At 37.3% G+C, this 14,597-nt stretch overlaps 1 protein-coding gene across 3 annotated transcripts in view; it reads left to right on the plus strand.

Moving 5' to 3' along the window:
* Phtf2 (putative homeodomain transcription factor 2) overlaps positions 1 to 14,597 on the plus strand; it is a 139,284-nt gene that overhangs the window by 71,331 nt on the left and 53,356 nt on the right. For all 3 annotated transcript variants that reach the window (XM_008830781.3, XM_029562366.1, XM_029562365.1), the window contains one exon: positions 9,490 to 9,546. In XM_008830781.3, the coding sequence (XP_008829003.1) occupies positions 9,490 to 9,546 (57 nt within the window). The remainder of the gene's footprint in view (positions 1 to 9,489; positions 9,547 to 14,597) is intronic.

Here is a 14,597-nt window from a genome sequence, read left to right on the forward strand (position 1 = left end):
CTAGGTTCACAGTTGAATTAATATAGTTATATATTATTGAACTCAGTATAAGCCCTGGAAAACATAAAATTGGATGAGTTTTTAACCTTCAAAAAAGATCTCCATTTCATTTTAGAATATACTATTCCTTGCAGACAGACTCATTGTTTTTGCTACTAACACTGAGATGTTGGTACTTGCATCTCTAATCTGTATATATCTGAATATTACTAGTTATAATTGGTTGCCCTTAGATCCTTGGTGCCTGTGTATGTCTATAAAGTCATTGGGCAGATTTCAGTGGTATTGTTTATCACCTCTACTAATTAGCATGATGTAAATTTCCATGCTTCCTCCTCAAATATAATGCATTTTTAAAAAATTTGTTGATTTTTTTTTTTTGTGTGTGTGTATGTGTGTATCACACAAAACATCCCAAACCATCTCATTCGACTATACACCCACTTCCCAGATAGCACCCTCCCATAGCTGCCCTCCCCCGTCTAGAGCCTTTATACTCTGATATCCCTGCTACTGTCTGCTGTGTTGTCGGCACCCCTAGCTATTCCCCACTACTTGCCCTTCTGGTGAATCTAGTCAGCTTTTCTAGAGGTCTTTGTTTTAGGAGGGTCAGCTGTTCCTCATCTAGCAGTAATCAGATGTCAATATTCCTTTAGATAAGATTGGGGTCTGCTGTTCATTTTCCTATTTCTATGCTGGGTTACTTACTATCTGGGAGTCCCTTTGGCCACCCTGGCCAACCACTCAAGAGAAGGTATCTCCTATCTGGCATTGTTGCTTGCTATGTAGCCTTTAGCTATGCATATGGACTCTTAAGAAATTATATTGGCCCCTTTAATCTTTGTTTATACTTTCCTTTTGGGTGTTTAAGGCCATACAGTTGGTCCAGATAAACCAATTTATTTTCACTCTTAAGGTCATTTGAGGATCTGTTCCTCAGGAGTCACATGGGCTTGGGAGGAGCCCCTGGCTCCTTTCTTTTACCAGTTCCATCTATGTGAAGATAAATCAAAGGTCCTGCTCAACCATGGTTGGCTTCGCTTGGAAGCATGGAGGAAATGATTCCTCTGTGTTGACCCTCCTCTTTGTAGACTGGACACTGGTTCAAGTCCATCTGGTGGGGTCTCCTCATCCTCCTTAATCAAGAGGCAGGTGACCCACCACCATTATAGGACCTTTTGAGAAATGCTCCTAGTCCCTTGGAAGTAGTTGACCTAGGAGGGCAAGGAGCAAAAACTGTCCTTTATGTCCCTCTTACCAAATTATTATAGGCCTCAAAGTATTATTATTACAGGCCTCAAAGTTCAACACCCAAGAAGGTTAGTTCCACCAGCCTGGTACTTTTAATTACTGTGTGTCATGTAGATAAATCTTGGGCAAAGACTGGTTGTTCTCAGATAAACCTTACCTAGACATACATTTCTTGATCTGCTATGTATAATTTGTCAGTAGGTTGTAGGAGTAATATGGTTCCCTCTGGTTTTCAAAACTAGCTAGGCATTGTTTATCTCTCGCATTGTCTCACCCCTCCATCATGGTTTTCCCACTTAAGGTGCCCCCATTTCCTCCCTTTCTCCCTTACTAATACCCTTCTTCTATGGTCCTACCTCTCTTGAGCTCCTTCTTTCCCTTTATCCCTCTAGGTTCCTTGTATACCCTTCCCTAGAACAGTAGGAAACAGGCCTTAATAAAGGAGATATGGATAAAAGTTGGGTTAGTTTAAGGGAGGGGGGAGGGAAGGTTTTTTTGGTTGTTTTTTTTTTTTTTTTTTTTAAGCCAGAATAACTAGCTTCTGTTAGTAATGGGCAGAGATTTATCTGAAGGTCATCAATTCTAATGCTTTTAAGTGGCCTTTAGATGTTCCTTCTGTAGGTTTTAGCAGCAGAGTAGAAGTGCTTGTGATAATTTAGAATGCCCAGGAGGACAACATAATTTGGGCAAGTAAAGTTTACTTTTATTGGTGATTACTTTTTTTTGTTGGCGGTGGTGATTAATATTTTATTCTGACATCCACTGCTCTGTTTAGTAACTTTATACTCTATTTTTTAATTATATTTTTTAAAGATTTAAAAAAATTGTGTGTGTGTGTGTGTGTGTGTGTGTGTGTGTGCCTGCATATTTATTTGCACCGTGTGTGTGGGGGGCAGCGGATTTTGAGTCGCCTGTAACTGGAGTTACAGGCTGTTGAGAGCCACCTGCCTGCTGTGGATGCTGGGAACCGAACATAGGCCTTCTGCAAGAGCAGTAAGAGCTTTTGACTGCTCCTTCTCAGCCCCTTCTTTTTAAAATGAAGCTTCTATATAGATTGTTATGGCTATATTTTAGGTATATAGACAAATGATATTTTGGTTTCATTTATAAAGTATAAGCAGTTATCAAAAAATATTACATTGGCTATTAATTAGGAAAAAGGCATTGATCCAAACACCTTGCTTTTTGCTTTTCTCTTTGTGACTCTGCACAGGAATCTGCAGCCACTTTACTAGTTTAACTTGCTCTCTTAGTCGCACTGAACCTTTCCAGCATTGACATACTCTTACATTGTGGCTATCCAAATTGTGTGTGTGTGTGTGTGTGTGTGTGTGTGTGTGTGTGTGTACCTGTGCATGCCACAAAGCACATATGGAGTCAAAGGGCAACTTTCAGGATTCAGTTCTCTCCTTCTACCATGTGGGTTCAGGGGATTGATACCCATTGAGCCATCCAGCCTCCTCAAGACATTTTTTATTTTCTCCTCTTGCCTTTGGGATAGTCTTGTCATGCTTTTAGTAGATACTAACAAGATACACTCTTGCAAACAAAAGTAGACTACATTCATTTTGGCACTTAATTATCTGGTATTTGTCAAGTGGGACAAACTAGGAAGGGATTTGGGCTTTATATTATCTTTTTGTGTTTGTGAGAATTAATGGCTTGCCTTTCAGAGTTTCTTACATGAGATTCTGAAAAATAAAATAGCACAGTAGTGGTAGTAAAAAAGTTTTTTAGCATGCAGTAGTATATAGTATGCCTGTTCAGAACTGGGTGCTTAAAACGCGTTTATAAATCAGGGCTGCCTTTTACCTTTTTTATGCACATTTTTGAGCTTTTAATTTCTTAATATAAGTACTCTAAACTGCTGATAGCTGCCTTTTTGTTGTTGCTTTTTTATTTCTGGGAAGAGGGGGGCCGTTTGAGACAGGGTGTCCCTGCAGCCCCAGCTGGCCTCTATCTCACAAAGAGCCAGCCTTTGCCTTTGCAAGTGCTGGGGTTAAAGGTGTGGGCCATTACCTTACTCAGCAACTACCTTTTTGAGGCAAGATACTCTCTCTTTATCCTCTTGGAAATGTTATGGAAAAAATCAGAGACCAATAGCCAAAATCAGGTGAGGAGAGGAAGTTTTAATTTGATGTTAGTGGACCGACCCATAAATCAAAAGAGTCACACCCTTGTTCAAGTTTTGGAGGGTTTTTATACTTGTGTGGGGAAATGCAAACAAAAGGCAAAACACCACATAGGTGATAATTAAGTAAAATGGTACGTGTGATAATTAAGCAAGGTAACATGGCCACAAAGGTTACAGGAATGGGAAAACTTTGGAAAACAGACTTCCATCCTGGGCAACCACAGGGGGCAGGATGGGAGACTCTTGCTCACCTCCCTGTACCTGTCTCTTGTCTCTTAGAGAGTTTTCCCTGCTGCAAAATTCTTAATTACCATCACATTGCAAAAGCTTTCCATATCCTTAATAGTACCTGAGCTGCTGCTCTTCTGAGTGTAGTGACCTAAGGAGTAATCCAATCACCTAAACATAGCATTTCACATTGTTTTTCAAAGGTACTTCTTTCCTAGAATTCCTAATTGATGCCTGTTCCCTATTTCATCACCTAATTATGTTTTAACATTTGAACTTCTGATGTCATTATATTCATTACAAATTATTTTTTAGGAGCCAGAGGTGATCGTGGCAGATGCCTAAATATAGCCTTTTTCTCTGCTTACTGATTCACAATCCCTCCCCCTCTTTGTGACAGGGTCTCACTTTGTATCCCTGGTGGCCTAGAACTCAATTTATAGACCAGGCAGGCCTTCAGCCCACCGAGATCCTCCTGCCTCTGTCTCCCTAAGTGCTGGAATGTTGTGATAAAAAATGCATGTTACCACGCCCTCATCCTCCCTTTGTTAACTCTTGCATTTCCAGACTTCCCCCCTTCCATCTCTCTCTCTCTCTCTCTCTCTCTCTCTCTCTCTCTGAATATTGCAGGAGATAGGATTACCAGATCTGTTGTTGAAAATACAGGTTATAATATGGAAATAAATGTTTTCCTTCTTGAAACATATAGTCACTATGAACCGTGTGGTTGTATATTTATAGAAATATTCAAATATTTGAGAAACAAAACATTATTTTGGTCTATATTCTTTTGTTCCTATAAAATGTAAGCACTATTCCAAATACCCACATGCTGGAGGCATTGAGGGGAAGGCAAAGAAAAACTGAAGAAGGAAAGGAAATTTGCAAAACAAAATATTAGTTTTTTTTTCTCAGTTCAAGACGTGTTTTCTGAATAAAATTCCTGTTCTAGTCAGGTAAATATTACAGCTGAGCTGTTTTTCGCTTTTGTATGGCATTAAGATAATAATGTAGTCATTTTCTTGTTGGTTTTTGACAGAGAACCATAGTTGAACTTGGCCTTGTGGTTTCATTTTATGTAGCAGAAATACAAAAAAGCAATTGCTATCAAGTTTATTGACTTAGTCTAGTCTCCCAAATGTTTCTGTGTCAGAGCTAAAATGGAAACTAGGAAACCTGTCACATTGTTTTTAATGTTGGCTGCACACCTTTGCAAGTTGCAGCTGATCCATGACCCTAAGACCTGAGAAGATACCTCTTCCCTTTGAGAAGTAGGATTATGTTTCTTTCACGGAAAGAACTTGACCCTGGCCACAGGTGCTGGAATCAACTGTCTTGCCAAATCTCAGTTTGGAATAAAATCCTGCCTTAGGAACTCCTCCTATATCTTGATGTGCTCGTTTTATGATGTGTCTGATGTGTTGCACATATGCAAAGACAATTTTCAGGGTGGTTTGTTTGAATAGATATGTATGATGATTGTTAAGGGCATGTACACCACAAAGCAGAGCCCTGGCTATCTCTGAAAATTAATAGCACCCTCAGTTTTCTCCAAGAAAGCAGTCTGTTTGCATATGTGACTTAAAGTTGCACTCTGGGAGTATTCTTAAAATGAAAGAAGTCTACTGCAAAAGAGAATTGGTGCCTCCATGTAGATTCTTAATCACTTGTAATTGAAAACAACACTCAACTAGTTTAAAAAAAAAAAAAAAAGACTCCATAAGGCCTTGTATTACAATGAAAGTTGCTCTTACTCTTACTCATCCATCTTTGCATTACAACCAGTAAAACAACCCATTTTATCCTGAGTTTTTATTTTTTAAAAATATTTTATTCATTTTTATTTTATGTGTATGAGTGTATTGCCTGTATGTATGTGAGTACACCTGTGTTGTGCAATGCCACAGAGGTCAGAAGAGATTTTTAGATTCCCCTGGAACTGGAGTTAATTAAGGATGGTTCATAGCCACCATGTGGGTGTTGGGAATCAAACCCGGGTCCTCTGCAAGAGCAGTCAATTCTCTTAACCCCTTGGCCATCTCTCCAGTCCCCTTCCCAATTCTTCAGGGTGTGTTTGTTTTTGTTGTTTTGAGACAGGGTCTCTTATAGCCCCAACTGACCTGGAACTTGCTGTATAGACCAGGCTGGCCTCAAGCTCTCAGAGATCCACCTGCTTTTGCCTCCCGAGTGCTGGGATTAAAGGCATATGCCACCACACCTGGCTTTATTTATTAATTTTTTGTGTATGAATGTATGCCTGCATGTTTGTAAGGTCACACATGTTGTGCAGTGCCCACTGAGATCAGAAGAGGGCCTCAGATTCCCTGGAACTGAAGTTATAGATGGTTGTTAGCCACCAGGTGGGTGCTGGAAATCGAACCTGGTCCTCTACAAGATTAGCCAGTGCTCTTAACCACTGAGCCAGCTCTGCAGCCCCAGAGTTGCATTCTATTTACAAGATAAACATCTCAGCCTTCAAAGAGCCTTTCTACTTATATATATGGTTTCCTTACAGGGTTTCTTAGACTTTCTGTACCTTTATATACCTGCCTCTGTTAGTAGAGTTGGCCTAGTTCTGCCAAGGAGTGAATAGTTTTTATTTGGTCTGTTGCATAGGCATTGTTTTATTTTCCTGATTTCAGGATTGTGGAGTATGTATTTCTATATCTATGTTCTTGAGTGACCTTGAAATAGAAGCAATATTCTCTAAAAGAGAAATTAGGCATTCTTTTGTATATGAAAATAAGGTATTGCCAAAATAAATATTAAATTATATCATTCTGTAACTTTGTTAGTTTGGGTTATTATTTCACTATAAATATTTGATGTAGTGGAGTTATTATACTTTAAAAACATTATATATGAAATTATTTTATATGACTTAAATTTTTAATAAGTTTTAAAAGCTATAGCCAGGCATGATGGTGCCTGCCTGTAATCCCAGTACAAGAGAGACAAAGGCAGGAAGCTCTTGAATTCAAGGCCAGCCTGTGTGGTGTTACAAGACCCTGTCACAAAACAACAGCAACATAAACCCTGTCATGATTGTATAACAGTCTAGCCATAGGGATGGAGAGATGGTTCAGTGGTTTAGAGCACTTGCTGTTCTTGCAGATGATCTGGGTTTGATTCCCAGCACCTACCTCAGGTGGCTCAGAACTGCCCATAACTCCAGTTCCAGGCCTCCTTGAGCACTGCATGCACATGGTGCACACACAGACAAGCAGGCATGCACACATACACATTAATTTAAAAATTAATTTTAGGGGCTGGAGAGATGGCTCAGCGGTTAAGAACACTGGTTATTCTTGCAGAAGACCTGGCACCCACATGACAGCTAACAACTGTCTGTAACTCCAGTCCCAAGGGATCCAACAGCCATTTCTGACTTTGGCGGGCATTGCATGACATGGGTGCACTTACCTACATGCAGGCAATACACACATACACGTAAAATAAAAATAAAATAATAAATAAAAATTAATTTTAAATCCCTTGTCATTCTGAATTATCCAGCTAAAGCAGATTTGCTCCTATGGATTATATATTCCTTTACCTATACATTCTGTTATTTTAAAAAGATGATTGATGTTTGATTGAATTCAGAATTGAAGAGGATTAGGGGGTGACTACTATTAGATGTAAACAGTTGGTGGTGGTTTGCATGTGGCTACTTAAAACTTGTTCCATAGAATGATAGTTTCAGTTACTCAGAAGTGAGATTTTCAGTGTAGGTAGCTTGAGCTAGGTGTTAGAAGGATTTAATTTTCATGTTAATTTGTATCATAATGTAACTTTAAAAGATAGGGAATTAAAGGAAAGTGATGAAAGAAAAGACAGGATTAATAGGACTGTAATTATTAGTACAAGAGGCAGGTGAGTTGCTATGAGTTTAAGACCAGCCTGGTCTACATAGTACCAGGCTATCCAGAGTTACATAGGGACACTGTCTCAACAAAAAAACAAAAAACAAAATATGAGGGGGAAGGTAGTATGAATTAAGGTACTGTACAAGAGAAAATAATAGAGGGTTTTACAGAGTCATTTAGAAGATTATTTTATTCTGCCTCCTTCATGTCTGCCATTCTCAAGTTCACATTTCTTGAAATATGACTTGAACAGAATGTTTAAAACTTGGGATGGTGGCATGCTCCTGCTATCTTAGGACTGAGGAGGCTGAGGCAGGAAGATCACAAACTCCAGATCAGCCTTTACTACCTAGCAAGATCATGTCTCAATTGAAAGGGGGAAAAAAGTTTAGATGAAAATGATATTGAGGGCTAGGTATGGTGGTGGATGCCTTTAATCTCAGCACTTAGAAGGCAGAGGTGGGTAAATCTCTGTGAGTTTGAGGTCAGCCAGGGCAACAGAGTAAGACTGTGTCTTAAAAAAAAATAATGTTGAATAAACTGACATAGGAAAGTACCCTTTCTCTTGAGTTTCCTTGAAATAGCTTTGCTTGTCTTTCTCCTACTTAAGTCCTTTAGGTGTATGTGGTGGTGGTTTGAATGAAAATGTACCCCATAGGCTCCAAGTGTTTGGACATTTTGTCCCCAGATGATGGCGCTGTTTTGGGAGGTTTTAGAAAGTGTGGCTATCCTGGAGGAAGCATGTCACTGGGGGTTGGCTTAGAGAGTTCTTAAGCCTTGCCAGATCTCTAGTCGGTCTCTTGCTTCCTGTGCCTGTGTGATGATGTGAGAGCTTAGCTTCTGCTGCTCCTGCTTCAGCCACCTCCAGCCACCATGCCTCCCTGCCATGACTGACTGTAATTCCCCTGGAACTGTAAGCGCAAATAAACTCTTCCTTCTATAGATTACTTTGGTCAGTGTTTCTATCACAGCAACAGAAAAGTGATTAATACAGTGTAATAATTTTAAATTTTCATTTCTTAAGATTTCTATTTCTATTTCATTTCTAATCCCAGGGCTGGAGAAATGGCTCAGTGGTAAAGAGCACTGATTGCTCTTACAGACGACGAAGGTTCAATTCCCAGCACCCACATGACAGCTACAAACCATACTTAACTCCAGTTCCAGGGGAATCCAAAACCCTCTTCTGACCTCCGTGGCATTGCACGACACGGGCGCACTCACATGAAGGCAATGCACTCATACACATAAAATAAAAATAATTTAAAAAAAATTCTAATCCCAATTAATGTAAATGATAAAGATTTCCAGTAATAATTTGGACTATTGGCCCATTTCAGTGTCCTATTAGATACAGGGAATTAAGTGGAAAGTGAAGACCATAGGATTTAAACAAAGAACTTGGTTAAGAATGGTAAGTAATGACAGATCATCATGTCCTGGACGAAGTGTAGTTCAGAGACGTTTCCAGTATCTAAGAGTAGACAGGCGCAATGAATTCTTGATTCCTTCCCATGCCCTCACTTGTTTCACAACTATATTTACCAGCTTAAACTTTAGTTATGTGTGGTGGCTCACATCTGTATCCCAGCAAGATACTGAGGGTACTGAGTCAGGAGGGTTGCTGTGAGTTTGAGCCAGTTAGGCTACAGATTGAGAACCTGTCTCAGAAAGAAACAACTTTGTGGTCTGCAAGTTTATGATTTCTAATTCTATGGAATATTTTTCTTTTTTTCTATAAAAATAACTCCATTAAGGATTCGTCATTTTGAAGTGTTTTTTTTTCCTTGACTATACCAGTGCTATATTAATTTCATTTATTTAAAATCAAGAATTCCCTAGGGCATGGTTTTCAAATATCAGTATTATCTTAGAGGGATTTTCAAAGATTGATCCCAGAAATTTAAAGACACACCAGATCTGTGTCCTGTGAACATTGAATGGCTTAGAACTTGAAGAGTTGGGTACCAGCAATGATCATTTAATAGAGTGGTTTTTTCTTCGTAGATTGGAGCATATGATCAGCAAATATGGGAAAAGTCTGTTGAACAAAGAGAAATCAAGGTAACAATTTTGTTTCATTTTGTTTATACTGAAAAAATTCTATGTATTATTACTTTACTTAGTACCTTTCCATATACTTTTATGATACCAATATTTATTTTTCTAAACGTCAAGAGGTAAGCTCTTATGATTTCATAACTGTGTCTTCCAATTTTGTTTTACTCTTTAGCATCTTTCCATTCTTTTCAAATTTAATTTCTAATGATATTTTTTGCCAGCTTTTTTCCCTTTCACTTGTCACCTTATACTTCTAGTTTGCTTTTCCTCCTTTTTGATGCTGTCATTGCTCTGTACAGTTTATTAAACTGGTAAGTGTTTCAGGATTTTTCCCATCTGAGTGATCCTGCGTAAATGCTGCTCTGCTGATATGAGATCTGCTTCTGGTGCTACTAACAGAATGACTTGGGTGCAAAAAGAGTTTTTGTATAGTTGGTCCTTTTAAAAGAAGAATTTAGGAAGATACAATATTAATCCAAATGTTTTTATAGTAAGTTTTTTCTTATTCTGACAAGATATACTCATAGTCCATCTTGCTAGCATGAAAACTTTTTAAACTAAATTTGTTGTTTCTCAGCACCCTTTTTTGATGATAAGATTTATATGTTTTCATTTGCATAGTTACTAATCAGTATGTTATTGCATGTGCTAAATTTAATCTGGGCCCAGAAAATTACTTTCTGTTTTGTATTTTTATAGAAAGGTTTATATTAAATTAAAAGCCAATGTCTCTAGTTACTTAATAATCTGTTTAGAAGATCTGTCACTGTTTAGACAACATTTGTGAAAAAGGGCAAATTCTTTGACTTTTGAAAATTTTAATCTTTAAAGTCTTTACCAAGGATTAATACATTCATTTAATGAAGTTGTGATATATTTTAAAAATAGGAGCATGTGGACAGAAAGATAAATAGATTACTGCTTTTTAAAGTCAGGTATGGTATTATAAATGGGAGAAGAATGATCAAGAGACACACATATAAGTGTCTCTAGGGGGAACTCAGAGGACGTTGTCCTGAGGAGGACAAGATTTCATAGACAAAATACTCATGAACAGACTATGACAGACTCTAGAGGTAAATAAGGAAGGTATAGCAGTCAGACAAAGGGCATGTGAAAATATATATGAAGGAAGGAGAGACTGAGTCAAGATCCTCAAGGAACTTGATTTGGTAATAGGTTGGACTGAGGAAGGAGATGATGAAGGTGGTTAGTAGTAAAGCTGGAAAGGAAAATATAATATAGAGGAAGGAAGGCAAGGAGGGAGGAACCTGAGTCAAGAACCTTTAAAGACTTTGATTTGGTAATAGGTTGGTTTGAGGAAGGAAGTAGTACAGATAGTTAGCAGTAAAACTGGAAAGGAAAATGTAAGATTATGAATAAGTTTGAATACCTATCCCAAGAGTTTAGCCATAACCTGATATCAATCAGGAAGACATTGAAAAATTTTAGGCAGAAAATTTAAATTATATTTTTACAAATTCCTTCAAACAGTATAAATATGAAATATTGGAAGAGAGATTTAGAATTGTTTTAGAAATATCCAGGTGGTTCTTGGGAGAGATTTGGCAGTCCTTAGTATATAAAGTTTGTATAGGTATGTGTATGTTGTTCCACATATTATATGTACACATATTAAGTATCATATATGTTATACAGCTGAATCTAGAAGTGAGTAGATTTTCACTGAATGGTGAAAGAAAAGGACTGAGAACTGATCATTCAAGAACAACAATGCAAAAAAAAGATGCTAGAAAGAGAAATAGGAGTTCCATTAGCAAGTAGTCTGGTGACCACATCAAGAAGAGCTTAGGAACAGACAAGTGAATAAAGAGTGGCAGGTATGCTAAAGTATGGAAGAAGAGCTGTTTTTAAAACTAAAGGTAAGTCCTGGAGGCTGACAGGATGGTTCAGTGGTTAAGAGCACTTGCTGTTCTTTCAGAGGACCCAAGTTCAGTTCCCAGCATCCATGTCAGGCAGCTCACAACTGCCTGTAACCCCTCTAGCTCCAAGAGATCACATGCCCTCTTCTGACCTTGACAGGCACCCACAAACATGTATACACTCACACCCAAACGGGCACAAATGCACATAGATAACAAAAATAAGAAAACATTTTTTTAAAGATAAATGCAGGTTAGGTTGTGGAGAAAGCAGAACCCTGTTGCATATTGTTGTAGGAATGTGAATTAGTATAGCCAATATGGAAAACAGTATGAAAATTAAAAATAAGAGTGCACTATTACCCATCTGTTCACTCATGGTTATAAATCCAGAGGAGATGAAGTCAGGATGTCACAAAGACATCTGAACCTGTATGTTTATTACAGCACTATTTACAATAGCCAAGAAATGGACATCTAAGTCTCTGTAACAATTGATGGTGGCGCATGTGTACTATAGAATATTATTCATCCATAAGAAAGAATTAAATTTGGTCATTTATAACAAGTGGATGGGGTTGGAGATCATTATGTTAAGCCAGGCACAGAAAGACAAGAATTGCGCTTTTCATCACATGTGAATCTAAAAAAGGTCTCTTTTCTGGAGATTGAGAGTAGAACAGTGGGCACTGGAGGCTGGGGAGAGTGTTGGGGAAAATAAATAGAAGTAATTCTGTTTGTTATTGCATATTATGATGACTGTAGATTATAGTAATGTACAGTATATTATACAAAGCTGGGTGAGAGGATTTAAATGTTCTTATCATAAATAAAAGGCAAGCGTGTGAGGAGATGTATGTTTATCTTGATTTAATATGCAATGTATGCATGTATCAAAATATCACATGGCACCCCATAACCATGTACAGTTTTTTATGTCAATTAAAGACAAAACTTACCACAACAAAAGTAAATGTGGGGCTTCTCCCTTAGTATTTAGCAGACTTTTGAAGCTTCAACAAAATAAAGTCATTTATAGAGGAATAAGGGAATAGAAGGAACTAAACGTGATTGCCAAAAAGTGAAACGGGGGAAGGATGTTATGTCCTTGGTAGACTCTGATTAGGACAGTAGTTCTATTAAAAGGAAGTCTAAATCACTGAACAGAAGCATTTGTGATCTTAAATGGCTTTATTTGGTGTGTGTTGCATTATCAGTGTACTTAGAGCTTTTTAAAAAAATAGGAAACTTCATACTATTGGAGTCTCTGCACAATATGTGTACTGTGGGGGTATACTTCCAGTTTACATGTATACTCTAGAATACCTTTGATTCTTGGCAGTTAATTTCCATGTATATCAGACTCTGATTTGTTCATAAATTAGTACTTAAATTTTTTTCTTTTTTCTTTTTCTTTTTTTCCCCTCTCAAAACTTAGTTTTCTGCCCCCCTTCCCTCAACTGAGCCAGGCAGGCGCTCTAACACAGAGCTGTATACCCCAGCAGTTTTCACTTTTTGTTCATTTGAACTCTTTGAAGGTCCTTGATTATAGTTATTACTGGGAGCTATATTACTTGAGAGGGATGTAGTTTAATCCAAGCCAATTTTAAACTCTCCATTTTATAATGTCTGCTGAATTAGAATCATCTTTTATAAGTGCTCATACCTTGGTGATACTTTCATTTTTGTGGCTAAAACTATTGTTTGATTTACTAATGAAAATTTAAAGTTAAAAACCCTTTAAATGTTCTCATAGACTACCTTATAGTGAGTATTTTATTGAAATTGGCAGTCACAGTCGCTGTGCAGAATCAAATGATGGGATACAAAGTAGGAGATGAATCAGACACATGAATAAAGAATGATCATGTGGAAAAACATAAAAATAATCAAGTCAGCTTACTGTTTCTCTTGTAAGAACTTTTAGTTCTTAAAGCAATATTGGTAAAAATTGCAGGTTTACAACAGTAAATTATGCTTAGGATTGGTAGTAAGATTATTATCAAATTGGTAAAGAAAAAATTATGAAATATAGAAAAATGAAAATGTAACTTTTCAAATTTTTGATGCTAATAAAGATAAAATCCCTTTATAATCTTTATACCAAAGTAAACTAGTGCTTTATTGTTGACACTGTGCTTGTGTATATTTAGAATCACTGTTCTACTTTCTGAAACCTTCAGAATGTTACATAGTCTATCAGCCACTGCATAGTGATGTCAAAATGGAAATGAAGTACAGATGCAATTGATTCTCATTATTCTTGGTAATTGCATCCTAGAAAGTCACCACAAATACTGATAGTGAATACTACTGTACTGCTATTGGAAATAATAGAATTAGATTTGTATGCACCTTTATTCACAACGCTGTTTATCAACTGATTACTATATAACTGTTTTGTGTGTGTTTCTCTTTAAAGATACCACCTTATTTAGCTGGTCATGGTGACTGACTCCTCTAATCCCAACACTGGGAAGGTGGAGGCAGGAGGATCAGGAGGAGTTCAAGGTCAGCCTTGGCTACATAGCAAGTTCAAGGCCAGCCTGGAGTACAGGAGAACCTGTCTCAAAACAAACAAAAAGATACCTTATTTAATATATATAATTGATTTTCCTTAATAATGTCCTTATGGCCAAATAGCACTTATAACTCAAAGTTCTCTGATAACTTTTCTTTGGAAGTTTGCCACAGCCTCAGACACTAGGCAAAATTAGACAACACTGAAGCCTTGTGCTTGGGGGATCATTTTAAACAACAAAATTGCCAAGAAACACAAAAAGTGTGAAAAACACAACACTAAATAGACCGTAAAAAGATCACCTGTGTATAGTAATGAACACTGAAGCAAAGCAGGGTGCTGTTCTGTGTGGCCTCAGCCGTGAATGTGTGTGTGATGTGACTGAAAAAGATTTAGATTTGTTTTGTTTTGTTGGTCGTTATTCCTACTCTGCACATGTCTGTAAACAAGGCAAAAACAGAGAGGATAATGTATTCTGGAGTAGAAATAATAGTGAATGAATTTGCAGTTATAAACTCTATAGACGAGGATCAAATATATGTAATTGCTATTGCTGTCAACCCTGAATCTGAGTCTTTCTTTTATTTATTTATTTATTTATTTATTTATTTATTTATTTATTATTTATTTATTTATTTTTAATCTTTGGT

This window comes from Nannospalax galili, unplaced genomic scaffold, assembly GCF_000622305.1.
Source record: "Nannospalax galili isolate Female #2095 unplaced genomic scaffold, S.galili_v1.0 scaffold312, whole genome shotgun sequence".
Lineage (NCBI taxonomy): Eukaryota > Metazoa > Chordata > Mammalia > Rodentia > Spalacidae > Nannospalax > Nannospalax galili.